The sequence below is a fragment of the Crocuta crocuta genome, unplaced genomic scaffold (assembly GCF_008692635.1).
Source record: "Crocuta crocuta isolate KB4526 unplaced genomic scaffold, BGI_CrCroc_1.0 scaffold77, whole genome shotgun sequence".
NCBI classification, from domain to species: domain Eukaryota; kingdom Metazoa; phylum Chordata; class Mammalia; order Carnivora; family Hyaenidae; genus Crocuta; species Crocuta crocuta.
Genome location: NW_027532172.1, coordinates 1546948 through 1574692, shown reverse-complemented (window position 1 = coordinate 1574692; position 27745 = coordinate 1546948). Strand labels below are relative to the sequence as shown.

At 53.6% G+C, this 27745-nt stretch overlaps 1 protein-coding gene across 1 annotated transcript; it reads left to right on the top strand.

Moving 5' to 3' along the window:
- Positions 1 to 7742: 7742 nt before the first annotated feature.
- Positions 7743 to 27212, top strand: IL12RB1 (interleukin 12 receptor subunit beta 1). The gene is made up of 16 exons (XM_077777302.1): positions 7743 to 7872; positions 8934 to 8996; positions 9894 to 10008; positions 10302 to 10474; positions 12144 to 12286; positions 15432 to 15465; positions 16075 to 16200; positions 17567 to 17649; positions 18670 to 18916; positions 20850 to 21011; positions 21628 to 21765; positions 22119 to 22280; positions 23912 to 24046; positions 24986 to 25091; positions 25320 to 25401; positions 26199 to 27212. Exons 1-16 carry the CDS (start codon positions 7812 to 7814, stop codon positions 26550 to 26552), a joined length of 2184 nt encoding a protein of 727 aa, XP_077633428.1. The 5' UTR covers positions 7743 to 7811; the 3' UTR covers positions 26553 to 27212.
- The last annotated feature ends 533 nt before the right edge of the window (positions 27213 to 27745 follow it).

Here is a 27745-nt window from a genome sequence, read left to right as displayed (position 1 = left end):
CCCCCCGGCCCGCAAGCGAGTTGGCAGTGCTTTCTGCAATACAGAACCCGTAAAGGCTGCCGGATCGAATCTCTGTCGGGCGACCTCGAGTTTGTGACTTTTCCAGACTCGAGCCTCAGTTTCCTTGTCTGACAAATGGGCGCCTGGGCAGCCCCAACCTCCTCGGCTCACCTTAGGGGTGAGTTGAGGCTGGGGCGCAGTGGCGCAGCGACGGCACGAGGCAGGTAATAATACACATTAATTAACATGAATATATCACTAGTAAAGAGATTAACACAACGATGAGCATATGGTGAGCGCTCAAAGGCTGCTGTTGCTCATATTATTAGAGCAGCTGGTGGGAAGGGACCGAACCCTTGGCCCCTTTCTCCTACGCTAGCGCTTGGAGCCTCAGTTTCTCCATATGTCAAAGCAAACGGAGTATAATCCCCTTCCCATTAGGCAAAAAGCACTTTGAAAAGCGGGCAGACGGAGCGACCCGAGCGCGCGCCCCGCTCTCCGCCTCAGTTTCTCCGGGCGCCGAAGCCTCGCCCCTGGCACCCAAGCCGGGTGCACTCCGCCCTGCCCTCCGCCCGCCCACGCAGGGGCCTCACCTGGAGCCCTCGGCGCNCAAGCCGGGTCAGCTGATGTGTCCCGGCTCCGCCCCTCCCTGGGAGCCCTCCTGGAAGGGCCCCGCCTCCATTGGATAGGCCAGACCCGTCCTTCCAGGCCCCACTCTACCCCCCAGCCAGGATGAAAAGAGATTTTAATGAATCCTCCTAGAAATAAGGGAACGTTATCGTCCCCATTTTGCAGATAAGGAAACTGAGGCTCAGAGAAGTTAATTAATGTGCCCGGGGCACACCCCAAGGCCAGTTCTAGGGTGAGGTGAATGAGGCACTCAGTATTGTTCGGAATTTAAAAGGGGCCACAAAAATCAGTAATTAAGATACACAAGATTTTAATACGATAGTTTAAAGAATCTAAACTAACGCGCGCACACACACACACACAAATGCATGATGAACCAAACATCAAAAATAGAAATAGGATCAAGCTCTGCTCTTACATGACCCTACCTCCCTTGTTTCACCTTGATTCTGGCCCTAGTCCCAATAAAACTTTATTTACAAGAACAGGCAGCCGCTGTTGCCAATTTCTGTTTTGAGGATGGCTGCCTTTGCCGAGACAACTGGACACCTGGCTAAGTGCCTTATGAGGACCACCTTCCACAGGTATCAGCCCCACGTTGCAGAAGGGAAACTGAGGCAGGGGACAGCCCAAGTGCCAAGATGGCATCCATATTCTCTCTTTCACTGGGACGGCCACTGTCTGCAGCTGCGGGTTCCTCTGGCTACCCCACCATCGGACTTAGACATTACAGTACCTTCTCAGGCTGGAGGAGACCCCAGGGAGGGCCCAGTTGCCTTTGAGGTTGGATAGGCTCCAACCCAATTACAGTGGCCAGATTGAGCACATGAAAGATACAAGACTTCCTGAAAATTTTGTTTTTATCATACACATTTTAAAATTGAAATATTGGGGTGCCTGGGTGGTTCAGTCAGTTGAGTGTCAGACTTCAGCTCAGGTCATGATCTCATGGTTTGGGAGTTTGAGCCCCACAACGGGCTAGCTGCCCTCAGTAAAGAGCCCACTTCTGATCTTCTGTCTCCTTCTCTCTTTGCTCTTCACCTGCTGGTGCTCTCTTTCTCTCAAAAATAAAGAAAGATTACATTAAAAAAAGGAGGGGCACCTGGGTGACTCAGTCCGGTAAGTGCCGACTCAGCTCAGGTCATGATCTCACAGCTTGTGAGTTTGAGCCCTGCGTCGGACTCTGTGCTGACAGCTCAGGGCCTGGAGCCCGCTTTGGATTCTGTGTCTCCCTCTCTCTCTGCCCCTCCCCTGCTCACACTCTGTCTCTCTCACCTTCAAAAATAAATAAACATAAAATAATAAGAATAAGAATACTTGTACTCCCCTCACAAATTTATGTAAAAAATTAAAAATAAAATGGACATATAATTCATCCACCATAAAATACACCTTTTAATTTATTTTTATTTTTTTAAGTTTCTTTATTTTGAGAGAGACAGAGAAAGCGCGAGTGGGGGAAGGGCAGAGAGAGAGGAGAGGGGGAATCCCAGGCAGGCTTCATGTGGTTATTGGACAGAGCCCAACTCGGGGCTCAAACTCACAAAACCGTGAAATCATGACTGGGGCTGAAATCAAGAGTCCGATGCTTAACAGACCAAGCCACCCCAGTGCCCATAAAATATACCTTTTTTTAAAATATTTTTATTTATTTCTAGGAGAGAGAGAGAGACAGAGCAAGCAGGGGAGGGTCAGAGAGAGAGGGAGATACAGACTCTGAAATAGACTCCAGGCTCCGAGCTGGCAGTCAGCACAGAGCCCGACGCGGGGCTCAAACCCACGAACCGCGAGATCATGACCTAAGCGAAAGTGGGACGCTTAACCGACTAAGCCACCCAGGCGCCCCTAAAATATACCTTTTTAAAGAGTGCCATTCAGTGGTTTTTAGCCTATTCTTAGAATTGTGTAATCATCACCACTACCTAATTGCAGAACATTTTATCAACTCTAAAAAATTTTTTTAATGTCGATATTTATTCCTGAGAGAGAGAGAGAGAGAGAGAGAGAGAGAGACAGCGTGAGCAGGGGATGGTCAGAGAGAGAGGGAGACACAGAATCTGAAGCAGGCTCCAGGCTCTGAGCTGTCAACACAGAGCTCGATGCGGGGCTCAAACCCATGAACCGTGAGATCATGACTTGAGCCAAAGTCGGACACCTAACCGACTGAGTCACCCAGGCGCCCCTATTTTATCAACTGTAGTAGAAAACCTTTACCCATGAGCACTCACCATCCTTCCTCCCCAGCCCCTGGCAGCCACCACTCTGTTTTCAGTCTCTAGGGCTTTGCCTCTTCTAGACATTTCACATACATGGAATCCTACATGTGGCCTTCCGTGTCCAGCTTCTTTCATGCCACACAACGCTTTCAAGATGCATCCACGCTGAAGCCTGAATCGGGGCTTCGTCCCTTCTTAGGGCTGAATAATATTCCATTGCGCGGATGGACCACATTTTGTTTTTCCATTCATTCGTCTGTTTGAGTTTTTCCCCTTTTGGCTATTGTGAATAGCGCTGCTGTGAACATTCATGTAGAAGTTGTTATGTGAACATGTGCTTTCAGTTCTCTTGGGTCTACATCTAGGAGTGGAATTCCTGGGTCATAGGGTAACTCTATATTTCTGCTTTTTTCAAAACCTTCCAGACTGTTCTATGCGGTCCAAAGCAGCCACTGAGGAGGCTTCTTCCAAAATCTAGATGTTGACCTCACCGCAGGTATTTCAAAATGCGGCTGTGTTTGGAGAGAGGGACTGAAAGAGACAATTAAAGTAAAAGTGAGGTTATCTGGGTGCATCCTAATCCAATGTGATTAGTGTCATTATAAAAAAGAGATTAGGACACAGGCCCAGAGGGAAGAACACGGGAACACACAGGAGAGGGAGAAAGGCCCCAGAAGAAACCAAACCTGCCGACATCTTGACCTTGGATTCCCGAACCATAAGGAAAGAAATTTCTGTTATTGAAGCCGCCGAGTCTCTTCGTTAGAGCCGCTCTAGCAAACGAGTACAGCCACCCAGTTAAATCGAATTTCAGGTAAACAGTGAATAATTGTTCACAATGTTCCATCCAAATGGGTCGTTTACCTGAAATTCTAACTTAATAGGGCCCGTTTTATCTGGCTACCCTATGCTAAAAGGACTTCAGGCTGTAGAGCTTGTCTCCCCCACATAATGGGAAGTTTGCACCTTCCACTGACCAACGACAGTTCTGTCTCTGGTCTGTTCTGCCTAAAAGTTCCCCTAGAGTCCACGTTGGGGTGGACATGTGACCTAGAGACTTTCATTCACTTCAGCCACTGTGATTGGCTCACAGTGGACATGAAACTCCAGCTCAGCCACTCAGTCTTCCCTGGGACTTTGGCTGCAATCCTGGGGGAAAGAGAGGTGCTCTGGACCAGACAAACGGGGAGCTGATGGAGAGGAAGCCACCAGAAAGGTATCAAATGCCCTTGCTCCATCTGGAGAACTCCTACATAGAGCTTCCAAAATGATACCTTCAAAAAAAAATTAAGAATAAAAAAGGGGGGGCACCTGGGTAACTCAATTGGTTAAGCCTCCAACTTTGGCCCAGGTAATGATCTCGTGGTCCGTGGGTTCAAGCCCCGCGTCGGTCTGTGCTGACAGCTCAGAGCCTGGAGCCTGTTTGGATTCTGTGTCTCCCTCTGTCTCTGACCCTCCCCTGCTCACGCTGTCTCTCTTTCTCTCTCAGAAACAAATTTTTAAAAAAATTTTTTTAAAAAACACTAAAAAAGAAACCCCCCAAAATGACACCTTCAATGAGCAATAGGGAACAGTTATTGACTGCCTCACTGAATCAATCAATGTGTGCAATGAGTGCAATTTTTCCCTGGCGAACACCTATGCATCCTTCAAAACCCACTTCAAATTTAAGAAGCATCAAAGAACATTTACTGAAGAAATAAATAAATGTTTTCCTGTGAACTTCTATCCATCAAAACCCTTCTTAGATATCTCTAAGGGGCATCAGGGAGTGTGCTGAATGAATAAATGAATCTATTTTTTCTTTTTCAAAAAATTTATTTCTGAGAGACAGAGAGGCAGCATGAGCACGGGAAGGTCAGAGAGAGGGAGACACAGAATCAGAAGCAGGCTCCAGGCTCTGAGCTGTCAGCACAGAGCCCGACGCGGGGCTCGAACCCACAAACCGTGAGATCATGACCTGAGCCAAAGTCAGACGCTTAACCAACTGAGCCACCCAGGCGCCCTTGTCTTTTTTCTTTTTTCCTGATACCTTCTGTGTATTCTTTAAAACATCCTCAAATGATCATCTGGAGGCATCAGAAAGCTCTGGGTGAATGAATGAAAAAGGTTCCTATTGGTGAACGACGCCTAGACATGTATTTGATGAAAAAGAAAAAGTAAGATTTTTCTCCTTGCAAACTCCTATTCCTGGGTCAACATTCTCCTCAGATGCCCTCCAGGGGCATCAGTGTCTTGTGGCCCCAAGGAGGGAAGCACAACCCTCAGACTGAAGGTCACTCTACCCTGGAAGAGGGCGGAAGCGAGGGGGTGGGGAAATTCTGTGGTTTCTCTTGTCACGATTTCCATTTCTGGTGGCCCCTTTTAACCCAATCCTTCCTGCCTAGTGAGCTAGTGAGGCTTCTGAAAGTGGGGCAGCCCTAGGGGCGTATCCCAGCTGTGTTTCTAGGGCAGCTGGNGCTGAGGGGGGTGGTGCGTAGATTTGGCAAGGGGGAGGGGGAAGGGCAGTGAGCCTTGCGGTGAGCTTCAGATCCTGACTTTGATAAGGATAGAAACACCACTTCACCTGTGACTGGAGTCCTGCTCACACACCTCCTATGGCTCCCCAGTGCCCTTGGGAGAAAGCCCAGCCCTTCAGCCTGGCACTTGAGGTCCCTGCCTGCCTTACCACTTTCATCTGTCCTGTCTGTGCTCATCTTGATGTCCCCCAAAGCATGTCTCCCAAGCTTTGTCTCTCCAGTATCTCCTGTAGGTAGAGCTCTTGCATTCTGTAAACCCAGTTCAAGAACCCTCTTCTCGGGGCGCCTGGGTGGTTCATTCAGTTGAGCATCCGACTTTGGCTCAAGTCGTGATCTCACGGTTTGTGAGTGTGAACCCTGCGTCAGGCTCTGTGCTGACAGCTCAGAGTCCGGAGTCTGCTTCCAATTCTGTGTCTCCCCACTCTGTGCCCTTCCCCTCCTTATGCTTTGTCTCTCTCTGTCTCTCAATAATAAATAAAAACATTAAAAAAAAAAAAGACCCCTCCCTCTGGGCCTCCCTCCCTACTCTCCCTTAGAACATCCCTAGGCTCTACCCCTCCCTGCACCAACCTTGACACCAAGGAGCTGGGGGGTGGGGGGGCGGGTGGCATCTATGTCCAGCTCTGACCCCTCTTCCACTTTTCTCTCCCTCCTTCAATGTCTTTCCAGTGGCTGCTCTGACTTTGGGGGGATGGGAAAGAGCTGTGACCAGAGCAGAGGCCTCTGGGGACCCCCCAAACAATGATTAATGATACTGGCTGTCTGATGGGCATGATCTGCCAGGAGCCCAAATCCTCCTTTAGCCTCACTACAGTCTATTTTGCAGATGGGGTAACTGAGGCCTAGAAGGACCGACCTTGGTAGTGGGGCAGCCCTGNGGGGGGGGGGGCTGTGGGGGAGGGGCTCTGTCTGAATCCATCTCTTCACATGCAGCTAGAGCCTCGAGTGGTCTGGGCACCTCTGGGCTCAGTGTCTCCATCTGTGAAATGGGGCCCACAGCGGTGTCTCCCTGGGGAGGGGTCTCAGGATCATCGAGAGGAGGCCCTACCTCTAACTGTCTCTTCCATCTTTCTTTATGCTTCTCTCAATCTGTCTCTCTCTCTCTCTCTCTGTCTCTGCCCCTCCCCCAGGCCTCGTGAATCCATCCTGCGGCCCACTCCAACCCCCCTTCCCCCCTCCCCGGCCTGGGCCCTACTGCCAGTAAAGGCTGCTCTGTGCAGGGTCACGGGGTCCCCGTCCCCACTGTGCCAGGCCTGGGACACTGCTTCTTTGTTCCCATGGCTCTGACCTCATGGCCTCCCGGGCGCCTGACCCTGACTGGCCCAGCTGCCCCCTGGGGGACAGGGCTTCTCTGAGAATGGGCCCCCTCCTGGCCCACCTGGGCCTCAGTTTCCCCAGATGCTCTTCCAGGACAGACCCTCATCATGTCTCCCAGGGCTCCATGACATTTTTTTTTTAGGTGAAAATCACATGACATAGAATTAACCAGTTTAAAATATACAGTTTGGTGGCATGTGGATCATTCACTCTGTTTTGCAACCATCATCTCTGTCTAGTTCCAGAACGTTCTCCTCACCCAGACGGGAAGCTTGTCCCCATGAGCAGTCACCCCTCCAGCCCCCAGCCCCTGGCAACCACTAATCTTTCCATCTGTGAATTTGTCTGCTCTGGACATTTGATACACAGAGGATCACACAGCACGTGGGTTGCTGCGTCTGCTGCTTTCACTCCACATGATGTTTTTGAGAGTCATCCACCTTCTAGCATGAATCAGGGGTTCTCCATGGACATTTTGGGCCTCTTTGGGCAGTGGGGAGAAAGACGCAGAAAATGTGACCCCCAGATGCAAGAAATAGAGACAGAGAAGAAGAAAAAGCTTAGTCTGAAGGAGGAAAAGGGGCTCCTTGGAAGCTGGGACCCCAGGGTGCCCTGAGACTAGAGTCGGGGAAATGGGGAGCTGGGCATTTGCAGGGGCGGGGGAGCGGGCGGCAATGTGCAGCAAACACTTCATAATGATTTGTTGGGAGAATGAATTCAGACATCCAAGAACTCTGGGCTCCCATTTGGTATCTGAGTCTCAGGGAGGGCAGGAGACCAGGGCAAGGGCACCGAGCTGCAGGCTACCCATGAGGCGGGCACCCGGTGTCCAGCTTAGGGCGTGGGTCAGCAGAATAGACCCCCCAGATCCAAGGCCCTCGGTCACACTTGCCCCACGGTGGCTTTGTGGCTGGGATGAGGCCACCGTCACCGAGCTGACTTCCTGGGTTTCTCTTTCGGTTTGACTTGTGCCAGGAGGGGCCATGACACGTAACTTTTTTTTTTTTTTCAATCTTTTTAGCTTCCTTTCTTGCTCAGCTTCAATGTGTTCCGGGGCGAGGACGGGGTGGCTGGGCCTCACCAGCAGCACAGAAGTTCATTGGGGCTGCAGGCTTCCGCGTGGGCTTTAATGGGGCAGCTACTGACCCGGCTGGTCCCCCTCCTTCTGCTGCTGCTCCCAGGGCAGGGCGGTGAGTGCCCCACCCTGACACGGTGGCTCTCTTGCTGGGATCTGGGTTCTGGGGTGGGTTCTGTGTCTCTGTGCCTCAGTCTTTCCCTCTGTCAAATGGGAGATCGGTGATCAGAGCTTCTGGGGTCAGCCTTGGGCATCTTCCCTCTGGTCTCGATTTTGTCTTCTGTGGAATGGGCCGAATCTCTGAATCTTTCCTTCTTCCCAGAGTTCTGTGAGAAATGCTATGATGGGGCGCCAGGGTGGCTCAGTCGGTTCAGAGCCTGTGTCATGATCTCACTGTTTGTGGGTTTGAGCCCCGTGAGGGGGTCTCTCCTGGCCGCACAGAGCCCACTTTGGATCCCTCTTTCCCGCCCCCTACCACTCCCCCGCTCACGCTTGCTCTTCTCTCTGTCTCAGAAATAAATACAACATTTTAAATAAGCAAATAAATAAATAAAAAGCAATGCTAAGAAATGGGCAAAGAACAAATATGTATATAAGCGATATGCATGGTAACTGATTATGTTTGTAGCATACAGCATATGATCACATTATATATCTGCATATCCTCTCTCTCCATCTTGTGGAATCAGATGGGAAGGAGCCCAGACCCTGCTGCAGATGACTGGGTTTGAACTCTAATTCCAGCTCCGCTGTTGCTGCTGTGTGACCTCAGGCCACCACTTTGCCTCTCTGTGCCTCAGTTTCCCTCTCTGGAAACCGAGCGTTGGCAAGGTTTCAGGCCCTTCAGGGGTCAGGAGGAGCTGGAGATCAGGGACTGGGAGGGGTCCAGGGGGCCCCGGATTGCAGGGGAAGAGCAGCCTGAGAGGCTGATGAGTGGAGGAACGAGCGGGTGGGCGGAAGGGCGGGAGGATGGAGAGTCGGACGATGCGAGCTCGCCTGCCGCCGGGTGGGTGGGAGAAGATCGGAGGTGTGGATGGACGGGAGGGCGGGCGCGTGGATCCGTTTATGGGAAAGCGGAGAGGTGGGTGGATGGCGACTTGGCAGGGCCCCAACCTGAACCCATCTCCCATGCAGGGAGAGGCTGGGAATGTCATTATCTCTCTGTTGCCTTTGCAGCCAAAGCCTGCAGTGCCAGCGGGTGCTGTTTTCAGGACCCGCCGTATCTGGACGCAGACTCAGGTCTGGAACAGCTCCGCGTTGTGTGGAGAGGTCATGCTGGGCTCTGACCGACCCGTCCCTGGCAGCCCGCCCCTCAGCTCTCCCCTGCCCAGCCAAAGATTCGGGCCCACCTGAGGCCCTGGAAGTGACCAGACAGACTACTGCCCTGTCCTCACCAAGCTCGGGTGTCCTGGATCAGTTAGTCCCTTGCCTCTCTGAGCCTCGTCTCCTCCCCAGCAGGGTCGCATGTGGGGGCTAAGCAGCCGTTAAGCGTCTTGGGGGTTCCCCGGGGGCAGGCATTGCTGGAACATTCATGCTCGTGATGCACCCCACTAAGGGGGAGCCACTGAAAAGGCTGTTCAACCACTCCTTTGTGCAAGAAATCTTTACTGAGCACCTGCTACGTGCAGACACTGTTCTAGGCATGAAAGGACCAGCTGTGACCCCAGCCGTCTTCCCAGGTCATACCCTAGTGCAGGAGGTGCATAACAGCCAAGCACAGACATGGCCAGCCTCCTAGGATGTGCTATGAGAAGGCAGAGGAAGGCGGGCGGGGGGAGGAAGGGGCTGCTTCGGGTTGCCTGGTGGTCAAGGAGGTGACACTGAAGGATAAACTGGAAGGTCAAGATCTGGCGGGGGAAGGCATTCCAGGCAGCCGGCACAGCATGTGCAAAGGCCCCGTGGTGGGGGTAAGCCTGGAGTGTTTGAGGACTGGGGAGGAAGCCGGTGCGGCTGGAGCAGGGGGAGCACAGGAGACTCCAGGGAACAGGAGAAAAGGGCACGGGAGGGTGCTGGGAGTGGGTCTAAGGTGACACCGGACTACTTGAAGGTCACCAAGATTCATCCTGAGGGTGCGTCAGCAAGGACGGCCCGCTCCCGATTCTTGGTCCATTCCCAGACCTCCGGCCTCTCCTCCAGGCTCGGCTTCAGGCCCCAGAAACCTGAGCTGCTACCGCATATTCAGCGCCGGTTATGAATGCTCTTGGCGGTATGAGGGCCCGGCAGCTGGGGTCAGCCACTTCCTGCGGTGTTGGTGAGGACCCTGCCCCGGTCCCCAAAGCCTCATTCATCATCCCACCCCGGCTCCCGCCCCCAAGTCCCTGCGCTCAGATGTGTGACCTTGTCAGGCTCCTCTCTGGAGGCTCAGTTTCTCGCGTGAGAAGAGAGGGCTGGAGGGTTGGGACTGTATGTTGGGGAGCGGGGGCGTCAGCGTAGGTGGGCATCCAGGTTGGGTGGCGATCAGGCTCTTTCTAGTCTTTCCGCGCCCTCTCACTCATTTGTCCATCCTCCCGCCCCGTATTCACATCCCACTTCCCGCTGCGGCAGCCCATCNACGTCCGGGCGCTGCTGCTACTTCGCCGTGGGCTCAGCCACCAAGGCGCAGTTCTCCGACCAGGATGGCATACCGGTGCTCCAGCCCGTCACGCTCTGGGTCCAATCTCGAGCCGGGAACCGGACCGAGAAGTCACCTGAGGTTACCCTGAAGCTTCACAGCTCCGGTCAGTACCCTGCTCGCCGCCTCCTCCTCCTCCCCGCTGCCCCTTCCTCACTCTGAGGAGCCTCTGGTCCCTGAGCCTGGACCTGGATGGATTCTGGCCAAGGGCTTCAACAACGCCAACTATTTTCACATCTGGCACTACTGTGTGACACGGCAGCTTTTCGTGGTCCCCTCCCCGATCCCCAGCTGCTGGACACTTAGGTTGCTTCACGGCCAAAGCTGCTTGGGACGTTCTTGGGTCTTCAATGTCTCTTTTCACGACTCAGCCACATACATGTGACACATTGTTGTCGAGTTGCCGCTGTGTGCGGCCACTGGGTCACAGGGACATGAGCGAGGCCAACAGAGTTTGCAGCTCGGAGCTGGGACTAGGGTGAGGCGAGAAAGGAACCCGCCTCGGGCACCACATTTCAAAGAAGTGCCAAAAAAACTCACTAGTCAATGTAAATGATACCATAATGCCATATTTTTAAAAATCAAAATTAATGGTGATGAACAAAATATCTAATTTGAAAATAGGGGGCGCCTGGGAGGCTCCGACCGGTAAGCGTCCGACTCTTGATTTTGGCTCAGGTCCTGTTCTCACAGTTGTGGGATCGAGCCCTGACTCAGGCTCCGTGCTGGGCCTGGAGCCTGTTTAAGATTCTCTCTCTCCCTCCTTCTGCCCCTCCCCTGCCCATACTCTCCCTCCCTCTCTCTCAAAAAAAAAAAGCAACTATAAAATAATTAATTAATTAATTAATTAAAGACAAGATCTGACCGTGTCTTTGTATAACCTTGTCTTTCTTGCCTCACTGTAGTCCTGGCCCCATCTCTCTCTGCCTTCACGGAGCCCAGAATCAACTGGGGGTGATGAACAAGGCATGATTATTACATATGAGGAGATACCGCTGGGAGGCCAAGGGGGCCTCCAGCTCAAGCTGGGTCTGGAAGGATAAAAAAAGATCCAACAGGAATAAAGTGTAGAGAAGTGTAGTCCAGGCAGAGGGCACAAGGCACGGCAAGTGCAAAGGCCCTGAGGTAGAATCAGGCATGTATGACCAGGATGCAGAAAGAATGATAGAATGATTCTTTCTATCTTTAGGTCAGGGTCTAAAAAATTAGTAAGATTTCCCTAATAGTCCTCTAGAAAAATAGATTCAGCTAATTACCCTCCTGTCAGCAACTTAGAAAAGTGGCTGTCTCACTATAGCATTGCTATAAGGAGTATTAATATTTTTTAAAAAAAATTTTAATGTTTTATTTATTTTTGAGAGAGAGAGAGACAGTGTGAGCAGGGGAGGGTCAGAGAGAGAGGGAGACACAGAATCTGAATAGGCTCCAGGCTCTGAGCTAGCTGTCAGCACAGAGCCTGATGCAGGGCTCAAACCCACGAACAGTGAGATCATGACCTGAGCTGAAGTCGGACGCTTAACGGACTGAGCCACCCAGGTGCCCCAGGAGTATTAATATTTTAATAGATATCTTCACAAGCAGGATGCTACAGATAAGCCTTGAATCTTTGATCAATAGAATCCCAGGTTTAGATGAAACATGTAAGAGTTTCCCTGATTCCCATATTGGGGGCTTAGGCAGTTACCCTGGGCTGGGTGGGGCCAATTTTCTGAAATTTCCAGGACTGACCACACACATGTGCTGGCCCCCTCCCCAAACTCCGTCTCTGCTTCCAGTTAAATACGACCCTCCACAGCCGGGAGACATCAAGGTGTCTGGGTCCGCGGGGCAGCTTCTCATGAAGTGGGAGACCCCAGCCCGCCAGGATGGCGCCGAGGTCCAGTTCCAGCGCCGGACCCCCGGCAGCCCTTGGAAGTTGGTGAGTTTATTCCCCAGGCCAACGGGCGAACACAGTCCTCTCCGCGGGCAACTCCATCCCCCAAATCAGTTTCACCAGCTCCACAACCCTAACCCTAACCCTACCTGGCCTCCACTCTTGCCTTCTTTCTAGCCTCTGGAGTCTCCTTGACACTCAGATCTCATCATGACCTCCCTTGCTCACACACCTTCCATGGCTCCCTATTGCCCTCAGGAGGGTATCCTTTCCTCAGCTGGCCCTAGGGACCCTCACCTGCCTCATGCTTCCTCTGGCCCCCTCCTGAATGGCTATTGGTCTCTGCTCGTGCCCTGCATTTCCAGAGTCTGCCTTTACCAATGTGGTCTTCTCCGTCTGTATGCTTTTCTCTCCATCTGAGCACATGAGAATCCAGCCCACCTTCAGGGTCCAGCTCCAGGGTCACCCTTCCAGGAAGCTGCCCTTCCGCTCCTTTCCTCCCTCCCTCCCTCCCTTTCTCCTTCTCCTTCTCCTTCTTCTTCTCCCTCTTCTTCCTCTTCTCCTTCTTTTTCTTCTTCTCCTCCTCCTTCTTTTTGAGATATAATTAACATATTATATTGGTTTCAGGTGTACAAACATAATTATTTTATATTTATATATATTCTGAAATGCTCACAGTCAGTCTAGTTCACATCCATCACCGCATGAAGTTACAAACCTTTTTTCTTGTCCTAAGGACTTTTAGGATCTACTCTTTTAGGAACTTTCAAACACACCATACAGTAGTATATATATTTTTTTGTTTATTTATTTTTGAGAGAGAGAGTCAGCAGGTAGGGGCAGAGAGAGAGACACACACAGGATCCGAAACAGGCTCCAGGCTCCGAGCTGTGACCCCAGAGCCGGACGTGGGGCCTGAACCCACGAACCGTGAGCTCATGACCTGAGCCGAAGTCAGACGCTTAGCTGACTGAGCCACCCAGTCGCCCCCATCATGCAGTGTTATTAACTACAGTCACCAAGCTGGACATTGCATCCCCGGGACTGACTTATTTTATAAATGAAGCTTGTGTCTTCTGACCACCTTCACCCATGCCACAGACTGCCCACCCCTGCCTCTGGCAACTACCGATCGGTTCTCTGTATCTATTCGGTCCAGTCCATGTTATGCTTGAGATGCCACGTGGGTGAGAGATCCTCTTTCACTTAGCAGAATACACCTCCCCATCCAGGACGTCACAGATGGCAAGATTTCCTTCCTTTACAGCTGAGCGATAGTCCGTTGTATATACATGCCACCTGTTTTGTTTTTCATTCATCCATTGACGGGCCCTTAGGTTGTTTCCATGTCTTGGCTGCTGTAAATAATGCCACAGTAAACATGGTGGGGGTGCACATTTCCTTCCAATTAAATACCCAGAGGTGGGATTGCCGGATCGTATCGTAGTTCTCGTTGTAATTTTTTGAGGAACCTCCGTGCTGTGTCCCGCGGTGGCCGTACCACGTCCGTTCCCACCAACACTGCCTGAGGACTGCCTCTTCCCCACGCCCTCCCTGACCCTTGATGTCTCATGTCTGTTTCAGGAAAGTCATTCTAAAGGGGGTGTATCTCACTGTGGTTTTGGTTTGCATTCCTGGGGCGATTCGTGACCTTGAACACGGTTTGCCCGCCTGCTGGTCATCTGTATGACTTCTCTGGCCCTTCATTCATTCTTCGGCTCCCCTCTGGTGCCCCTTCTGTGTCCCCCCAGGCAGAGCCAGCTGGGCCCGCAAGAAATCCCAGCCGTGGCTTAGAGCCCCGGATGTCTCTAGTCTGGGGGCCGCCTGGGGGTCTCAGTCGGTTAAGCCTCCGACTCTTGATTTCAGCTCAGGTTGTGATCTCAGGGTTTGTGGGCTCCCCACTGACAGTACGGAGCCTGTTTGGGACTCTCTCCCTTTCCCTCTCTCTCTGCCCCTCCCCTGCTCGAGCTCTCTCTTACTCTCTAGATAAATAAATACATACATATATACATACATACATACATACATGCAAGCCTCTAGTCTGGGAGAGACAGAGACCTCTAGCCTCTGAATTATGGCTTCTCCTCCCTCAGACTGGGAGGATCTTGAGCTCGGGGAGCCGCCTCAGCCTCAACCCCGCCATCCCTCCCAATGCTGGGCCCCTGCGAGTCTCTGTTATCCCATCAGGTCAATGGGATCAGTCAAAGGCAGGTGATATGGGGCCTCTGATGGGGAAAGGCATCTCTCTCTGTGTTATTTCCGGCCCCATAAGCACACTCAGCGGTAGACCCTGCCTCCCCCTTAGCAGAGGAAGGCACTGAGGCTCAGGAGGTTGGGGGACCCTCCACATCACACAGGGAGTGTGTCCTAGGACAGGCTGTGTCCTAAACCTGGCTTTCCTGACCCCTCCCACCCGCCCCCCACCACAGNACACAGAACCCAAAGCAGGCTCCAGGCTCCGAGCTGTCAGCCCAGAGCCCAATGTGGGGCTTGAACCCACAAACCGCAAGATCATGACCTGAGCCGAAATTAAGAGTCAGACGTTCAACCAACCAAGCCACCCTGGCGCCCCCGTGTCCCCTGAAATCTAAGTAAAAACTTTTGATTTTAGAAGAACCTTAGATTCTCCGAAAAGTTCCCAGGACATCCAGAGCTGCCATGGAAACCCACCTTCCCGCAAGTTGGCGTCTTACATTCTTGACTGTTTGTTCACAACTGAGGCGGATGTCGGCATAGTGCTATGAATTAAATTGCAGGAGTTATCTGTTTTTCCACGAATGTCCTTTTTTATTTAAAAAAAAATTTGGGGGGGGCGTTGCCTGGGTGGCTCAGTCGGTTAAGCATCTGACTCCGGCTCAGGTCATAATCTCACAGTTTGTGGGTTCGAGCCCCGCTTTGGGCTCTGTGCTGACAGCTCAAGAGCCTGGAGCCTGCTTCAGATTCTGTGTCCTCCTCTCTCTCTGCCCCTCCCCTGCTCATGTTGTCTCTCTCTCTCTCAGAAATAAATAAGAAAACATTAAAAAAATTTTTTTTAAATTTCTTTTATAAACACCCTCTTTCTATTCCTGGCTCTGATCTAAGCTTCCACATTGCACTCAAAATAATTGTTTGAAATGAAGAGAGCTAATATTTCTCAACTCCAAAATGTTCATATGTTCATTCATATGTGTGTATATATATCTTGTCCTAGGGCCACTGCGGACATCAGGAAGTTGCTGGCTTCGGTGAGAATAATAGTAACAACAACAGCTGCAGAAAGCTAGCATTAATTGGGCACCCACTGTGTGCCAATCTCAGTGCTAAATTCTTTGTGTGCTTGCTGGCCTACCCTGTAGTTCAGTATTGGATTATTCCCATTGCACAGGTGAGGGAACAGCCTTGGGGGCAAGAAGCCATTGATCGGGGTCACAACAATGGGTGGCCTTGCTGGGACTCCGACCTAGGGCAGGGGCAGAATGGGTGATCTCAAAGTCCCTGAGGGGATAGGGCCTGGCCTATTCCCACAGTGTCCCCAGGGCCCAGCACACAGCTGGCACTCGATAAGTGTATGACGACCAGGGGCGCCTGGGTGTCTCAGTTGGTTAAGCATCTGACTTTGGCTCAGGTCATGATCTCAAGGTTCGTGGGTTCGAGCCCTGTGTCAGGCTCTGTGCTGACAGCTCGGGGCCTGGAGCCTGTTTCAGATTCTGTGTCCCCCGCTCGTGCTCTGTGTCTCTCACTTAAAAAATAAACATTAGGAAATAAATAAATGTATGACGGTTAAGTGCCAAGCCCTGGGCACCCCCAGGTGTGGGACAGCCCTTCAGCTTCGTGTTTCACTGACTTCTTGCCAGAGTCGTGCGTCTGCCCCCTGCAGATGGACGCAGCCCAGGAATTCCAGCTACGGCGGCGGCGCCTCAGGCCAGGAGCCCCAGAAGACCCCTGGAGCAGCTGGAGCGGCCCCGTGTGTGTCCCCCCTGGTGAGAACACCCAGAATCACAGGAGCCAGGGTGGCATTAGAAATCCAGCCGTGGGCCTTAGGAAAACGGCGGTGGGGCAGGGCGCCTGGGTGGCTCAGTCGGTTGGGTGTCTGACTTCGGCTCAGGTCATGATCTCACGGTTCGTGGGTTCGAGCCCTGCGTTGGGCTCTGTGCTGACAGCTCAGAGCCTGGAGCCTGTTTCAGATTCTGTGTCTCCGTCTCTCTCTGACCCCTCCCCTGCTCATGCTGCCTCTCCCTCTCTCTCAGAAATAAATAAAACATTAAAAAAAGAAAGAAAGAAGGCGGCGGGAGAGATAAGTGCCAGTGAGCAAAAGGTGGCAGAACAGTGGGCGAGTTTCGCTTTGTCAAATGTGGGGAAGCCACAGTCCGAAAAGAAACATCTCTCAGTCTTTCTCTTCAGTGTTCCGTTGCTTTTGCTCTTTTAAAGCTACCCAGGGTGCTGACGGGGGGAAACGGCTGTGTCATGAAGATGTACTTTCCCAAACGACACAGGAAGCTGGAGTTTGGGCAGCTCTCGCATGGCGATGTGGCCCAAGAAGGAGGGAAGGGTGAGGCCACGGGCAGCGTTTGCCCCTGGCCTCGTGATCCGAGGTCCCCTCCTGCCCAAGTGTGTTTTCTGCTGGAAAACGACTCCCAGAGTTATTTTCAGGCTTAGGGAAAAAAATTACAGGAAAAAGCACATCCTAAATAAAATGTGCCGGGGTGCCTGGGTGGCTTAGTCGGTTAAGCGTCCGACTTTCGCTTAGGTTGTGATCTCGTGGTTCGTGGGTTCGAGCCCCACGTTGGGCTCTGTGCTGACTGCCAGCTCAGACCCTGGAGCCTATTTCAGAGTCTATGTCTCCCTCTCTCTCTGACCCTCCCCTGCTCATGCTGTCTCTCTCTCTCCTAGAAATAAATAAAAAATAAAAATAAATAAATAAAATGTGCCATTTTAACCATTTCAAAGTGTACAGTTTTCTCTTATTTTTTAAGTTTTTTTTAATGTTTTATTTCTGAGAGAGAGAGACAGAGCGCGAGCAGGGGAGGGTCAGAGAGAGCGGGAGACACAGAATCTGAAACAGCCTCCGGGCTCTGAGCTGTCAGCACAGAGCCCGATGCGGGGCTCGAACCCACGAACCGTGAGATCATGACCTGAGCCACAGTCGGACGCTTAACCAACTGAGCCACCCAGGCGCCCCCACAGTGCACAGTTTTCTAGTGTTAAGTAAAGTCACATAGTTGGAGAGCAGATCTCCGTGTTTTCAGATTTTGCAGACTAACAAACGGGGCCCCATCTGGGGTCTGCGGGCAGTGTGGGCAAGGGACGGCCCCCAGCATCACGGTCTTGGGGTCTCGTTCATTGCAGGACACCTCCCGCTGCCCAGTTGGAATTTCTCAGTGGGAGCACTTCACCCAGATGGGAAAAGGAAGGTGACTCTTAATGGGCAGGTAATGGGCCGTCACAGGGCTACAGGGGGCCCTGGGATGGGGAGAAGGCGGCAAGAAAGAGGCTGGAGTCAGGGGAGCATAAGACATGGGGAGGGAGGGGCCCTGGGGGAGGCGAGGACCACGGGTTCACTCTGCAAGTAACTGGGAGCAGGAGAGGGTGTGTGAGCAGAGGAGGGACACGGCTTCCCCTGGGCGCCAGGCAGGGAACAGATTTTGAGCGGGCCTGGGGTCGACCATGTTGGTCTAGATGGGAGATCATTTCTTTGAAGTCCCCCAAACCCATTAAAAACAGCCTAATTAACCCACGTTTTACCGAGAAGGAAACTGAGGCACAGAGGGAAATCTCTCAGCCAAGTCAGGGGCAAAACCACCAAATGTTGCACCTTCACTCTAATGAACTCAGCCAGTTCCCTAAAGGGCTGTCACCGTAAGGCCGCAGTAAAGCCACTTCACTTCCTGGCTTTCCTCTCATTTGAATTCCTTTCCTTAGGAAAAATTTCCAGGCTTGAGGTAACTGGGTCCAAAGACGGAGGAAAAAAAACATTTTTTTTTTCCTGGCTCTCAGTGGGTTGTTTTTTTTAAAAATTTTTTTAATGTTTATTCTTGACAAAGAGAGAGAAAGTGAGCACGACTTGGGGAGGGGCAGAGTGAAGCACAGAGCCCGACATGGGATTTGAACCCACGAACTGTGAGATTGTGACCCGAGCAGAAGTCAGACCCTTAACCGACTGAGCCACCCAGGCGCCCCTTGGCTCTCAGTGGGTTTCACCAAATTATTTCCCCCTCAAGCCTACGTGCCCCGGACAGGAACACCTATTTCCCAGCAGCCTTGGTGGCACTTAGGGTTTCTTTTTTAGGGATGGGGGAGGGAGGGTTGTGTTGTTTTGTGTGGTTTTGTTTTAATATTTGGCACGTGTCACAGGCTCTGGCCCGTGGAGGGGTCCTTTCAGGGGCTGCGCCCTGGGGAGGATGTCTGGGTCCAGGGCCCCACAAGCCATCTCTCACCCCACCCCCCTACAGCTGCCCCAGCTTCAGCTTCCGGAAGGCTGCCTCAGGTCCAGGTCTGGCGGGGAGGTGACCTACCGTGTCCGCCTGCACATGCTGTCCTGTCCGTGCAAGCCCAAGGCCACGAAGACCTTGCAGCTGAGAAGGTTTAACCTCAGTATCTCGGGCGGGGCCTATGACCTGGCTGTTGTCTCCCAGAATCGCTTCGGCCCCGGCCCCAACCAAACGTGGCACATCCCTGCCCACGGCCACAGTCACTCAGGTGTCTCCTCTGGGGCCGGGAGGGCTGTGGGAGGGCCCCTCAGATTTGAGAACCGACTCTGAGCCCCGACCAGGCCAGGGTGAGGCAGGTGAGGCACAAAGGGAAAGGGGTGTCAAATTCAGGAATGTGTCAGAATCAGTGATTACAGTATATCGTGTTATAACGCGATATTAAAAAACAAACAAATATACTCTGGCCGGCAAACTCCATCCAGACCCACCACCTGTGTTTGTAAATAAAGCTGTAATGGGATCAGGGCAAGGTCAGGGTGGGGTGAGTGAGGCAGGACCATCCAAGTACATTTCTATCTTCATGTAAAGGTCTTCATTTAAGATCATGATATCTGGGCCGCCTGGTGGCTTAGCCGTGAAGCATCTGACTTCGGCTCAGGTCATGATCTCACAGGTTCGTGAGTCCAAGTTCGATGAGTTCCATGATGTATCAATGTATCGGGGGAGCCGCGCTTCCTTCTCTTTCTCTCTCCCCATCTCTCCCTCTCTTTCCCTGCCCCTTGCTCACTTGCGCCCTCTCTCTCTCTCTCTCTCTCACAAAATAAAATAAAAATCTTAATATTTGTTCATGATGTATATGTATACATGATTACATGTGTACATATGTATGATGAAAAAATCAAGGTTTAGTATTATTTTTAAAAATTTTTAACATTTATTTTTGAGAAACAGAAACAGAGCACAAGTAGGGGACGGGCAGAGAGAGAGGGAGACGGAATCTGAAGCAGGCTCCAGGCTCTGAGCTGTCAGCACAGAGCCTGATGCAGGCCTCGAACTCACAAACCATGAGATTATGACTGGAGCCAAAGTCAGACGCTTAACTGACTGAGCCATCCAGGTGCCCCTTGATTTTTCTTTTTAAATATTGCATTAAATTTTTTTTAATGTTTATTTTTGAGAGAGAGCATCAGTGGGGAAGAGGCAGAGAGAGAGAGAGAGGGAGACACAGAATCTGAAACAGGCTCCAGACTCTGAGTTGTCAGCACGGAGCCCGATGTGGGGCTCGAACTCAGGAACCATGAGATCATGACCTGAGCCGCAGTTGGATGCTCAAACAACCGAGCCACCCAGGTGCCCCTTAAATATTGCATTTAAAACAGTATTTACCTTGATGACTGAGTTCTTTAGTGCCTCAAATGTCGTGCCTGCTGAGTGCCTCACTCGCCACACCCTGGTCCTGGCCCTCCTGGGACACCCGCCAGCCCCGTGAGCGCAGGACTGTTACGATGATGCCCATTGCAGAGATGAGACAACCAAGGCGCAGAGGGGTAAAACCACTTGCCAGGAGGGCACAGCAGTGCGTCTGTCAGTGCCTGTCCTGGTTCGGGTCACGGCCCTGCTGTGTGACCTTAGGCCGGTGGCTCTCCCTCGCTGAGCCTCAGAATCTGTATCATTGGGGTGATCACAGTCCCACTCGATAGCAGCGTGGCACCTGTAAAGCCCTCACGCTGGCCTGGCGCATACAGTCGGTGCTCAATAAATGCTATCTGTCGACCCCGGAATGGGAAGTAGTGCCCACCTCCCTAAGGTTGTTGCAGATCCCCTGGCGGTAGGGCGTGGGAGGGAAGAGCCGGCAGCTGAGTGGGTGTGTCCCTGTGTCTTGGCCAGGAGACCCATCCTGCANTACAGGCATCGCGGATGGTGGGCGTCTCGGCAGGGAGCGCGTGGTCAGACCGGGAGAGGACCGAACTTACTCAAACAGCGCCTGTTAGCCTGACCCGGCCCCTGGGTCCGCAGCCCCCAGCCCCGCAGCCCTCGGTGTGAGGAGACAGAGCCAGATGCAGACACCCGCACCCAACCGCCCCCCCCCTCCCCAGGGCTCAGAGTTTGGCGAGAGGATGGGGCGGGGCTACGGGAGCCTTGGACTAAGGTGCAAGGGCGCAGCTGTTCTAACGTAGGTCTCCGTCCCCTTCCCAAAGCAGGGGCTCTGAATGTCAGTGCCGGAGCCAATGGGACCACCATGCGATGGCCAGCCTGGGCCCAGGACACGACATACTGCATCGAGTGGCAGCCCCAGGGCCAGGACAGGAGCCTCACCACCTGCACCCTGACTCCACCCCAAGATCGGGACCCTGCTGGAATGGGTACCGTAATGCCTCTGCCTCTGCATTAGAGCCCCTGGTTGGTTCAGACCCATATGGGCTGCGCGTGTGAGGTGTCGGAGGCCCAGAGAGGCCTGGCTGCTTGCCCGAGGTCACACAGAGGTGGGGAACGGGCTGAGGCTTGGACGCTCCCACCCATGAGGGTCTGGAACTCCCTGCCAGGATCCTGGGGCATCGGGGCTTAGCCCAGGGCAGATTGCACCCCAGCAGGTAATGAGTCTCACATCCCAGGGTGCCAGTTAAACATTCACCCGTGCCAGAGAAGGTGCCAGCTAGCAAGATGCTGGTGGGAAATTAATGAGGCCTCTGGAGGGAAACGGGGAGGCTTACAGCCTCGGTCGTAGGAAACCTCAGCCTCAGACGGGCCCTTGAGGAGACAGAGCTGGATACCGGTACGCCAGGCCCTGGGCTGGAGGTGGGGGGTAGGCTGTGAGGGGATAAGGAAGGGATCCCGGAAGAGGGGGCATTGGCAAGAGGGTTTTGAAGCATGAGCAGGAGCGCTCTCTGGGAGTTCCTGGCACGCGGCACAGCCCGCGCAGAGATGGCAGAGGTGGAAATACAACCTTTTCACTGGCCTGGCCGGTGCCCCTCGTTCCAGCAACCTACAGCTGGAGCAGAGCGTCCGGGGCGCTGGAGCAGAAGGTGTGTTACCGCATCACGATCTTTGCCTCTGCACACCCGGAGAAGCCCAGCTCGTGGTCCACGGTCTTGTCCACCCACCACTTCGGGGGCAATGGTGAGTAAAGACCTACAGGGTGGTCTCTCTGGAGGGCTTGGCAGTGGCCTTGGCCATGAGGAGGAGGGAATGAACATTTAGAGGCACTTCGGGTCAGGCCTCGGCCAGAAGCCAGATGTGCGGAAGTCTTGAGTGGTTCCTAAGACACCCCCAGCGGCATCGGCCCATTTTATAGATAAGAAAAGTGAGGCCCAGAGAAGGGAAACGATGGTGCCTGAGTAGTGGAGCCGGGATTTGAACCCAGGCCCACTGGCCAGGGCTACTGGGGTCTCTGCACGGTGCCAGGGTGGGCATGCAGAATGGGCATGTCCAGCCAGTACTCTTGGGACTGACTGTGGCCATCATGGCACTAGTTGCAGCCCTGGGGGCCGGAAGCCCACAACATGTGCTGGTGAAAAAGCTCGGCCCTGACTCCGTGTCAGTGGAGTGGACGCCCTCCGTGCTAAGCGCTTGCCCCGGTGTCCTGAAGGAATATGTCGTGCGCTGTCAGGATAAGGATGGCGACCGAGTGTCCGGTACGTGAGGCAGCGCGGGCCTGGCTGGGGAGAGAAGGGGTCTGGGATTGAGGTCTGCCTCGCTGGGGGACCCTGAGCCCCTCGCTGCCCCTCTCTGGGCTTTGGTTTTCCCACCCATAACACAAGAGTTGGGCTCAGTGTCTTGACAGCCCTTTCCAGGCCCCCAGGAGGGCCCAGTGGCCAGCAGGTGCGCTCACCATCTACTCGGTGTGTGAGTGGCAGCCCCTCCCGCAAGTCAGCAATTCAACTCCTGTGCAGCGGGATGACTGTCTCCATTTCACAGATGGGAAAACTGAGACCTGGAGAGGGATTCCTGCCCAAGGGTTAAGGAAGCCTGGATGTGCGCTCAGTCAGCTGCCCCTTCTCACCCCTTAGGAGGGAAAGAAATGAGAGCACACAGGCCAAGTCTCACTGGGGCCGGGGGTTCCTGTCATTTCACACCCGGGGGACCCCATCTTCCACAGCCTTTTGGACATGGCCTCACACCCCCCACCTCCTGCCACGATGGGCCAGGCCAGCAACACCTGCCTCTTCATGTCTTCCCTTCCCACCAAGCACCTAGCACTCACTGGTCAAGGCACGAATGCCCCGGGGGGTCAGGGGGACACTGGGATCAAAGACAGACATCCTGTCATAAGCCTGGCCACCCATTTATTAGAGGGAGTAAATGAGGCCAAGTGGGGTTTAGTGGCTTATTCAGGGGGGCATGGCTGGAGGCGGCCATTACCGAAAACCGATCTGCCAAAAGTCAGATTGCTGAAGATTAATGCACCCAACACCCATTGGCTAAATTTACCGATTCCCCCCACATTTCTTTTGAAGGATATTCCCTCTTGAATATATACAAAGAATATTGACTTAGGGTTCTAGGAATCTTTGCTTCCTGATAACAGCCAACAACTGCATTCTCATCGTGAGGCTTTTTCTGGAGTGCTTTATTTTTGTTTTAAGTTTATTTATTTATTCTGAGAGAGAGAGAGGGAGAGAGCACAAGCTGGGGAGGGGCAGAGAGAGGGAGACCAGAATCCCAAGCAGGCTCCGCATCATTGGTGCAGAGCCCAATGCGGGGCTCAAATGCACGAATCTCAGGACCTGAGCAGAGCTCAAGGGTCGGACGCTTAACCAACTGTCGCCCAGTTGCCCCAGCGGAAGGCTTTATTTGTTAAAGCCATCCAATTCCTCAGCATGGGCTGAGGTTCCAGGCACACTGAGGGAGCAAGATAGACAAAGATAATGCTGATCTTGACCCTAAAGACGGGAAGGAGGAGAGGGAAGAAACCACGTGGATATCTGGGGAAAGGGTGAACAAGGTAGAGGAGGGGGGTAGTGCAAAGGCCCTGTGGTGTAACAGAACCTGGCATCTCCAAGGAGCTTGGAGGAAAAGGCAAATGGGTCTGGGCAGGGCAATGAGCAAGGAGTGTGCAGAGGCCAGAATTTGAGAAAAACATCATCGTTCCCTAATATTTTGGTGAAGAAGATTTATTCCTCCAAATAGCTAAGGTGAATGGGTGCATTAAGAGCTTTCAGCAAAATGCCTCGAGTTCCCACTGCCATACCTAGGGTGTCGCTGCCCAGCCGGGACCCTGGGAGTCAAGGCCGTCTGGGAACCCATGCCTGCCTCCCTCCTGCAGAGCTGTCCGTGAAGCCCACAGAGACCAAGGTCACCCTTGGTGGCCTTCAGGCTGGCGCAACCTATACCGTGCAGGTTCGAGCAGATACGGCGACACTGCAGGGTGCCTGGAGCCAACCCCAGCCGTTCAGCTTTGGTGAGTAGCAGGGCAGGGCCTGGGTGCTCGCTACGCAGCAGCACTGCCCCATCCCAAGCCTCCACAAGCTGCCCCGCGCCATCCCTGCTCCCATTGCAGGATGATCAGGAGAAAGTCCCACCTCACTCTGTCCCCACCTCTCACAGTTTCCCTCCTGTGAACCTTCGCTCACATTCCTATTGCCGTCCCCACGCAGGTGCCTCTGCCTGGAATGTTTGTTCTTCCTGCTCACGCCTTTCAGTCCTCCAAAACTCAGCTCATAAGCTTCCTCCTCCAGGAAGCCCTCCATGCTTTCCTCTGGGTGCCCACCCCTGCCCCCACCTAGCCATTACTGCCCTTCCGTCCTGGCCTGACATCTCGGGAGTGGGTGAGGGAGGCTGTCTGTGTCCAGGCTCTGCCTCCCTGAGCCTGGAGGTGCAGGGGTCGGGGGAGAGGTAGAGGGGACGGGGACTATTTATTGAGTGAATCAATGAATATGAATGAATGAGTATCTCGCTTATCACAAAGGTAAGGAGGTGGGCTCCTTTGTACTTGGGGTGTGTGGCTGGAAGAGACTTGGAAATCAAATGATCCCTGTTCCTGCCACAGTCTCTGCCTGTTGTCCTTACAATGAAATCTGGCCTCAAGAGAACCAGTGAGTCAGGCTTGGTGCAGGGTGGCGGGGTCCCCGGGGTCCAAGGGAACAACCACATGGTCACAGTCTGCGGACACTTGGAGCTACGGCATCCTGAGCACTGCGTGCCAGCCCTTTATCCCGCAGACACGGGGCAAGTGGGTTCCCAGGTCTCCGGCTTTACATATGAGGAAACTGAGGCATGGGGGGGGCTCACGTCATGCCGTGGTCAGCAACGAGTTGAGGGAGGGTCCAGGCCTTCCAACTCCCTCCCCAGTAAGAGGCGGGAGGTGACCCTCCCCCAACCCAACCTCTCCCACTCACAGAAGCCCAGGTTTCCCGGTTGTTCGATTTGTCCGTTCTCCTCGCGTCCCTGGGGAGTTTCGTGAGCATCCTTCTCCTGGGAGTCCTTGGGTACTTCGGCCTGAACAGGTAACTTGCACCATCTCCCCCAAGATGATCCGTAACAGCAACAGCGATAACAGTAACTGCTCACGCCAAGTAGGAACGTGTGCCCAGTTTACAGAGGAGGAAACTGAGGCCCAAAGAGTCAGGTCCAAAGTATCCAGCAGGAGATAAAGAAAAAAGAATAGAACAGTGATTCTGTACAAGGAGTAGTAAGAGTGCCTACTCCTCTGACCAGCTCCCTCCCCTCCCCAGGGCTGCGCGGTATCTGTGCCCGCCCCTGCCCACACCTTGCGCCAGCACTGTGGTCCAGTTCCGCAGCAGCCAGGGGAAGCAGGTAAGAGCATTCCTTTCCTAATGTAAGGAAGGTCCTGTTTATTGGGTCTATACTCTGGGCCGGGGCTCTGGGGAGTAATGGCCGTGCATTAACTCATTTTATCCTCTGCTAACTACCGACGCGAGGATTCCAAACACCCATCCTGTTTACACACAGACAAGCAGAGGCCCAGAGAGGAAGCCCCCGGGGGTCATGTCCCAGCAGCAGAAACAACACAGAGAGGCTTCAACAAAACAAGAATCCAATGTGGGGGGCAGGGGGGAGGGAGGCGGGACTCGCTGGTTGGTGGTCTTCAGGCATGGCTAGGTCTAGGAATCCAGGCCGCAGGCACCCATTTGTCCGGGCTGCTGTTATGCCTGCGGTCTTCCCTTCCAGTCAGGCCCAGCCCTTCCCCAGTGGAAGCAGGTGCCGTTTTCTCCATTCACTTCAGCAAAAGTCTCAGGGCTCTCACTGATTGGCTCACCTTGGGGCACATGCTCATGGAATCAGGGGATAGAGTGCTCTGATTGGCTGGGCCAGGTCACATGTCCATCATTCAAATTGGGGTGGGGACCGTGCCCTGCCCAATCACATCAAGAGTGAGAAGAGGAGGTGAGGAGGAACAGTTTCCCAAAGAGAAAAGGTTGGGGGGGGCAGGACTTCCTAAGGGGGAGCTGAATGGGGGTCATTGAGGTGGGCTGATCCCTGAACTGGTCTCAGGATTTTAGAGAATTAAGCCAGCAGGAACACGATCCTCTCCCTGTGTGGCAGGAAAATAGGGCCTAGTCCACAGACTCAGCCCCGCCCTTTCTATGTAGGCTTGGCAGTGGACAAGCTCGGCAGACTTCCCAGAGGAGGTGTTCCAGAAAGAGGCCCTGGTGGTGAACGTGTCCTGGGAAAAAGGTGACGGAACTGACCTGGACACACCTGGGCATCTCAAGGAGAAGACACGGCTGCTCCGGGGCACTCCTGAGCTGGCCTTGGACCCAGAGCCGCCCTCGGAGGACAGGAGACAGGTGCAAGGACACGCTGAGGCTCAGACTCTAGAGCCAGGAAGGCAGGATGGTCTGGAGGGCAGCCCTGCCCCCGTGGCCGGACTCTCACTGCTCTTGGGAGACCTCATACAGACTCCCACATTCAGTGGCCCTTCGCACACGGGCCTGGAGGCCTGAGGGACCCCATGTGATGTCCCGCATCCCTATAACCACCTCGAGAGGTACATGGCTGTTTTATTTTACAGATATGACCAGTGAGGCTCAGAGAGGGCAAGTGGCTAGCCTGAAGCCACACAGCACTGGTGGGAGGCAAACCTGGGCCAAGTGACCCAGACCCCGTTTCCACCCCCGAGGCTCTGATGCCACCACCCCTCCTCTCCCCTTCTACTCTGTCTAGCATGTATTGCAACATGTCCTGTGGTGGGAACTCTAGAAAGTGCCAGAAAGTGGAAGCTGCTACCTCCCATGACACATGGGGGCATGGGGGAAGGGACAGAACTTTTCGGTGTTGAATAGGCTGGAGGGGGCTCTGAGGGGGCTCATGCTGATCCTAGGACCCGAGGCTGGACGTCATGTCCCAGGAGCACTTGACGGAGAGTCTGGGCACAGAACTCCTGACATACTGCGGGGTGTCCAGGCTCCGAGGATCTAGTCGTGGGGAAACAAGGGGGTGGGGCCCTAACCATTCCGAGGTGATGGCCCCTCTTCAGCCTCAGCCTCCTCCCCTGTAGAATGGGGGTGATGATAATATTGAACTGCAGAGCTGTTGGGGGAGGATACGGATACGGCTTAATAAATGAGCCTTCTGTTTAATAAATGAGACGGAATTGGATGATCCCTCTGAACTCTACAAAATCAGGACTGGGCAAGGGGAGCGACAGCCCGAGGGGTGTGGGTTCCCTGAAAACGGAAGCCATGGTCCCTTCCCCCACCTCCACCCCTCTCAGGGGTCGATCTGCCCTCCGCCCAGGGTTCAGGTCAGAATCTGGGGTTCCTCCCTCCTCCTCGCACTTAACGCTCCGCAGCTCCCCATTCGCGCCCCAATCTTCTCTTTCCGCCCCCTCCCCACCCGAGCTCCTCTCCTTGTTAAAAGAGTCGCCGCGGATTCCCCGGCGGCCACCAGGTGGCAACACCAGGCCGCGTCTCTCGGCACTAGCGCCGCCCCCGGCCACGGAGTTTGCAGAACAGACTTCTACGGTTTTAAGTGGGGGCGGGAGGGGGAAGGGGAGGAGATTAGAACTCGGAACCACTGAACTTTGTGACAAAAGAACATGAAGCTTCTGGGTGAGAAACTGGGGGGAGGCGAGAGGTCCAGGCCCCGCCCCCTATGGGGCCCCCCAGTTTTCCACCTGTGCTTCTGGATGGGAGAA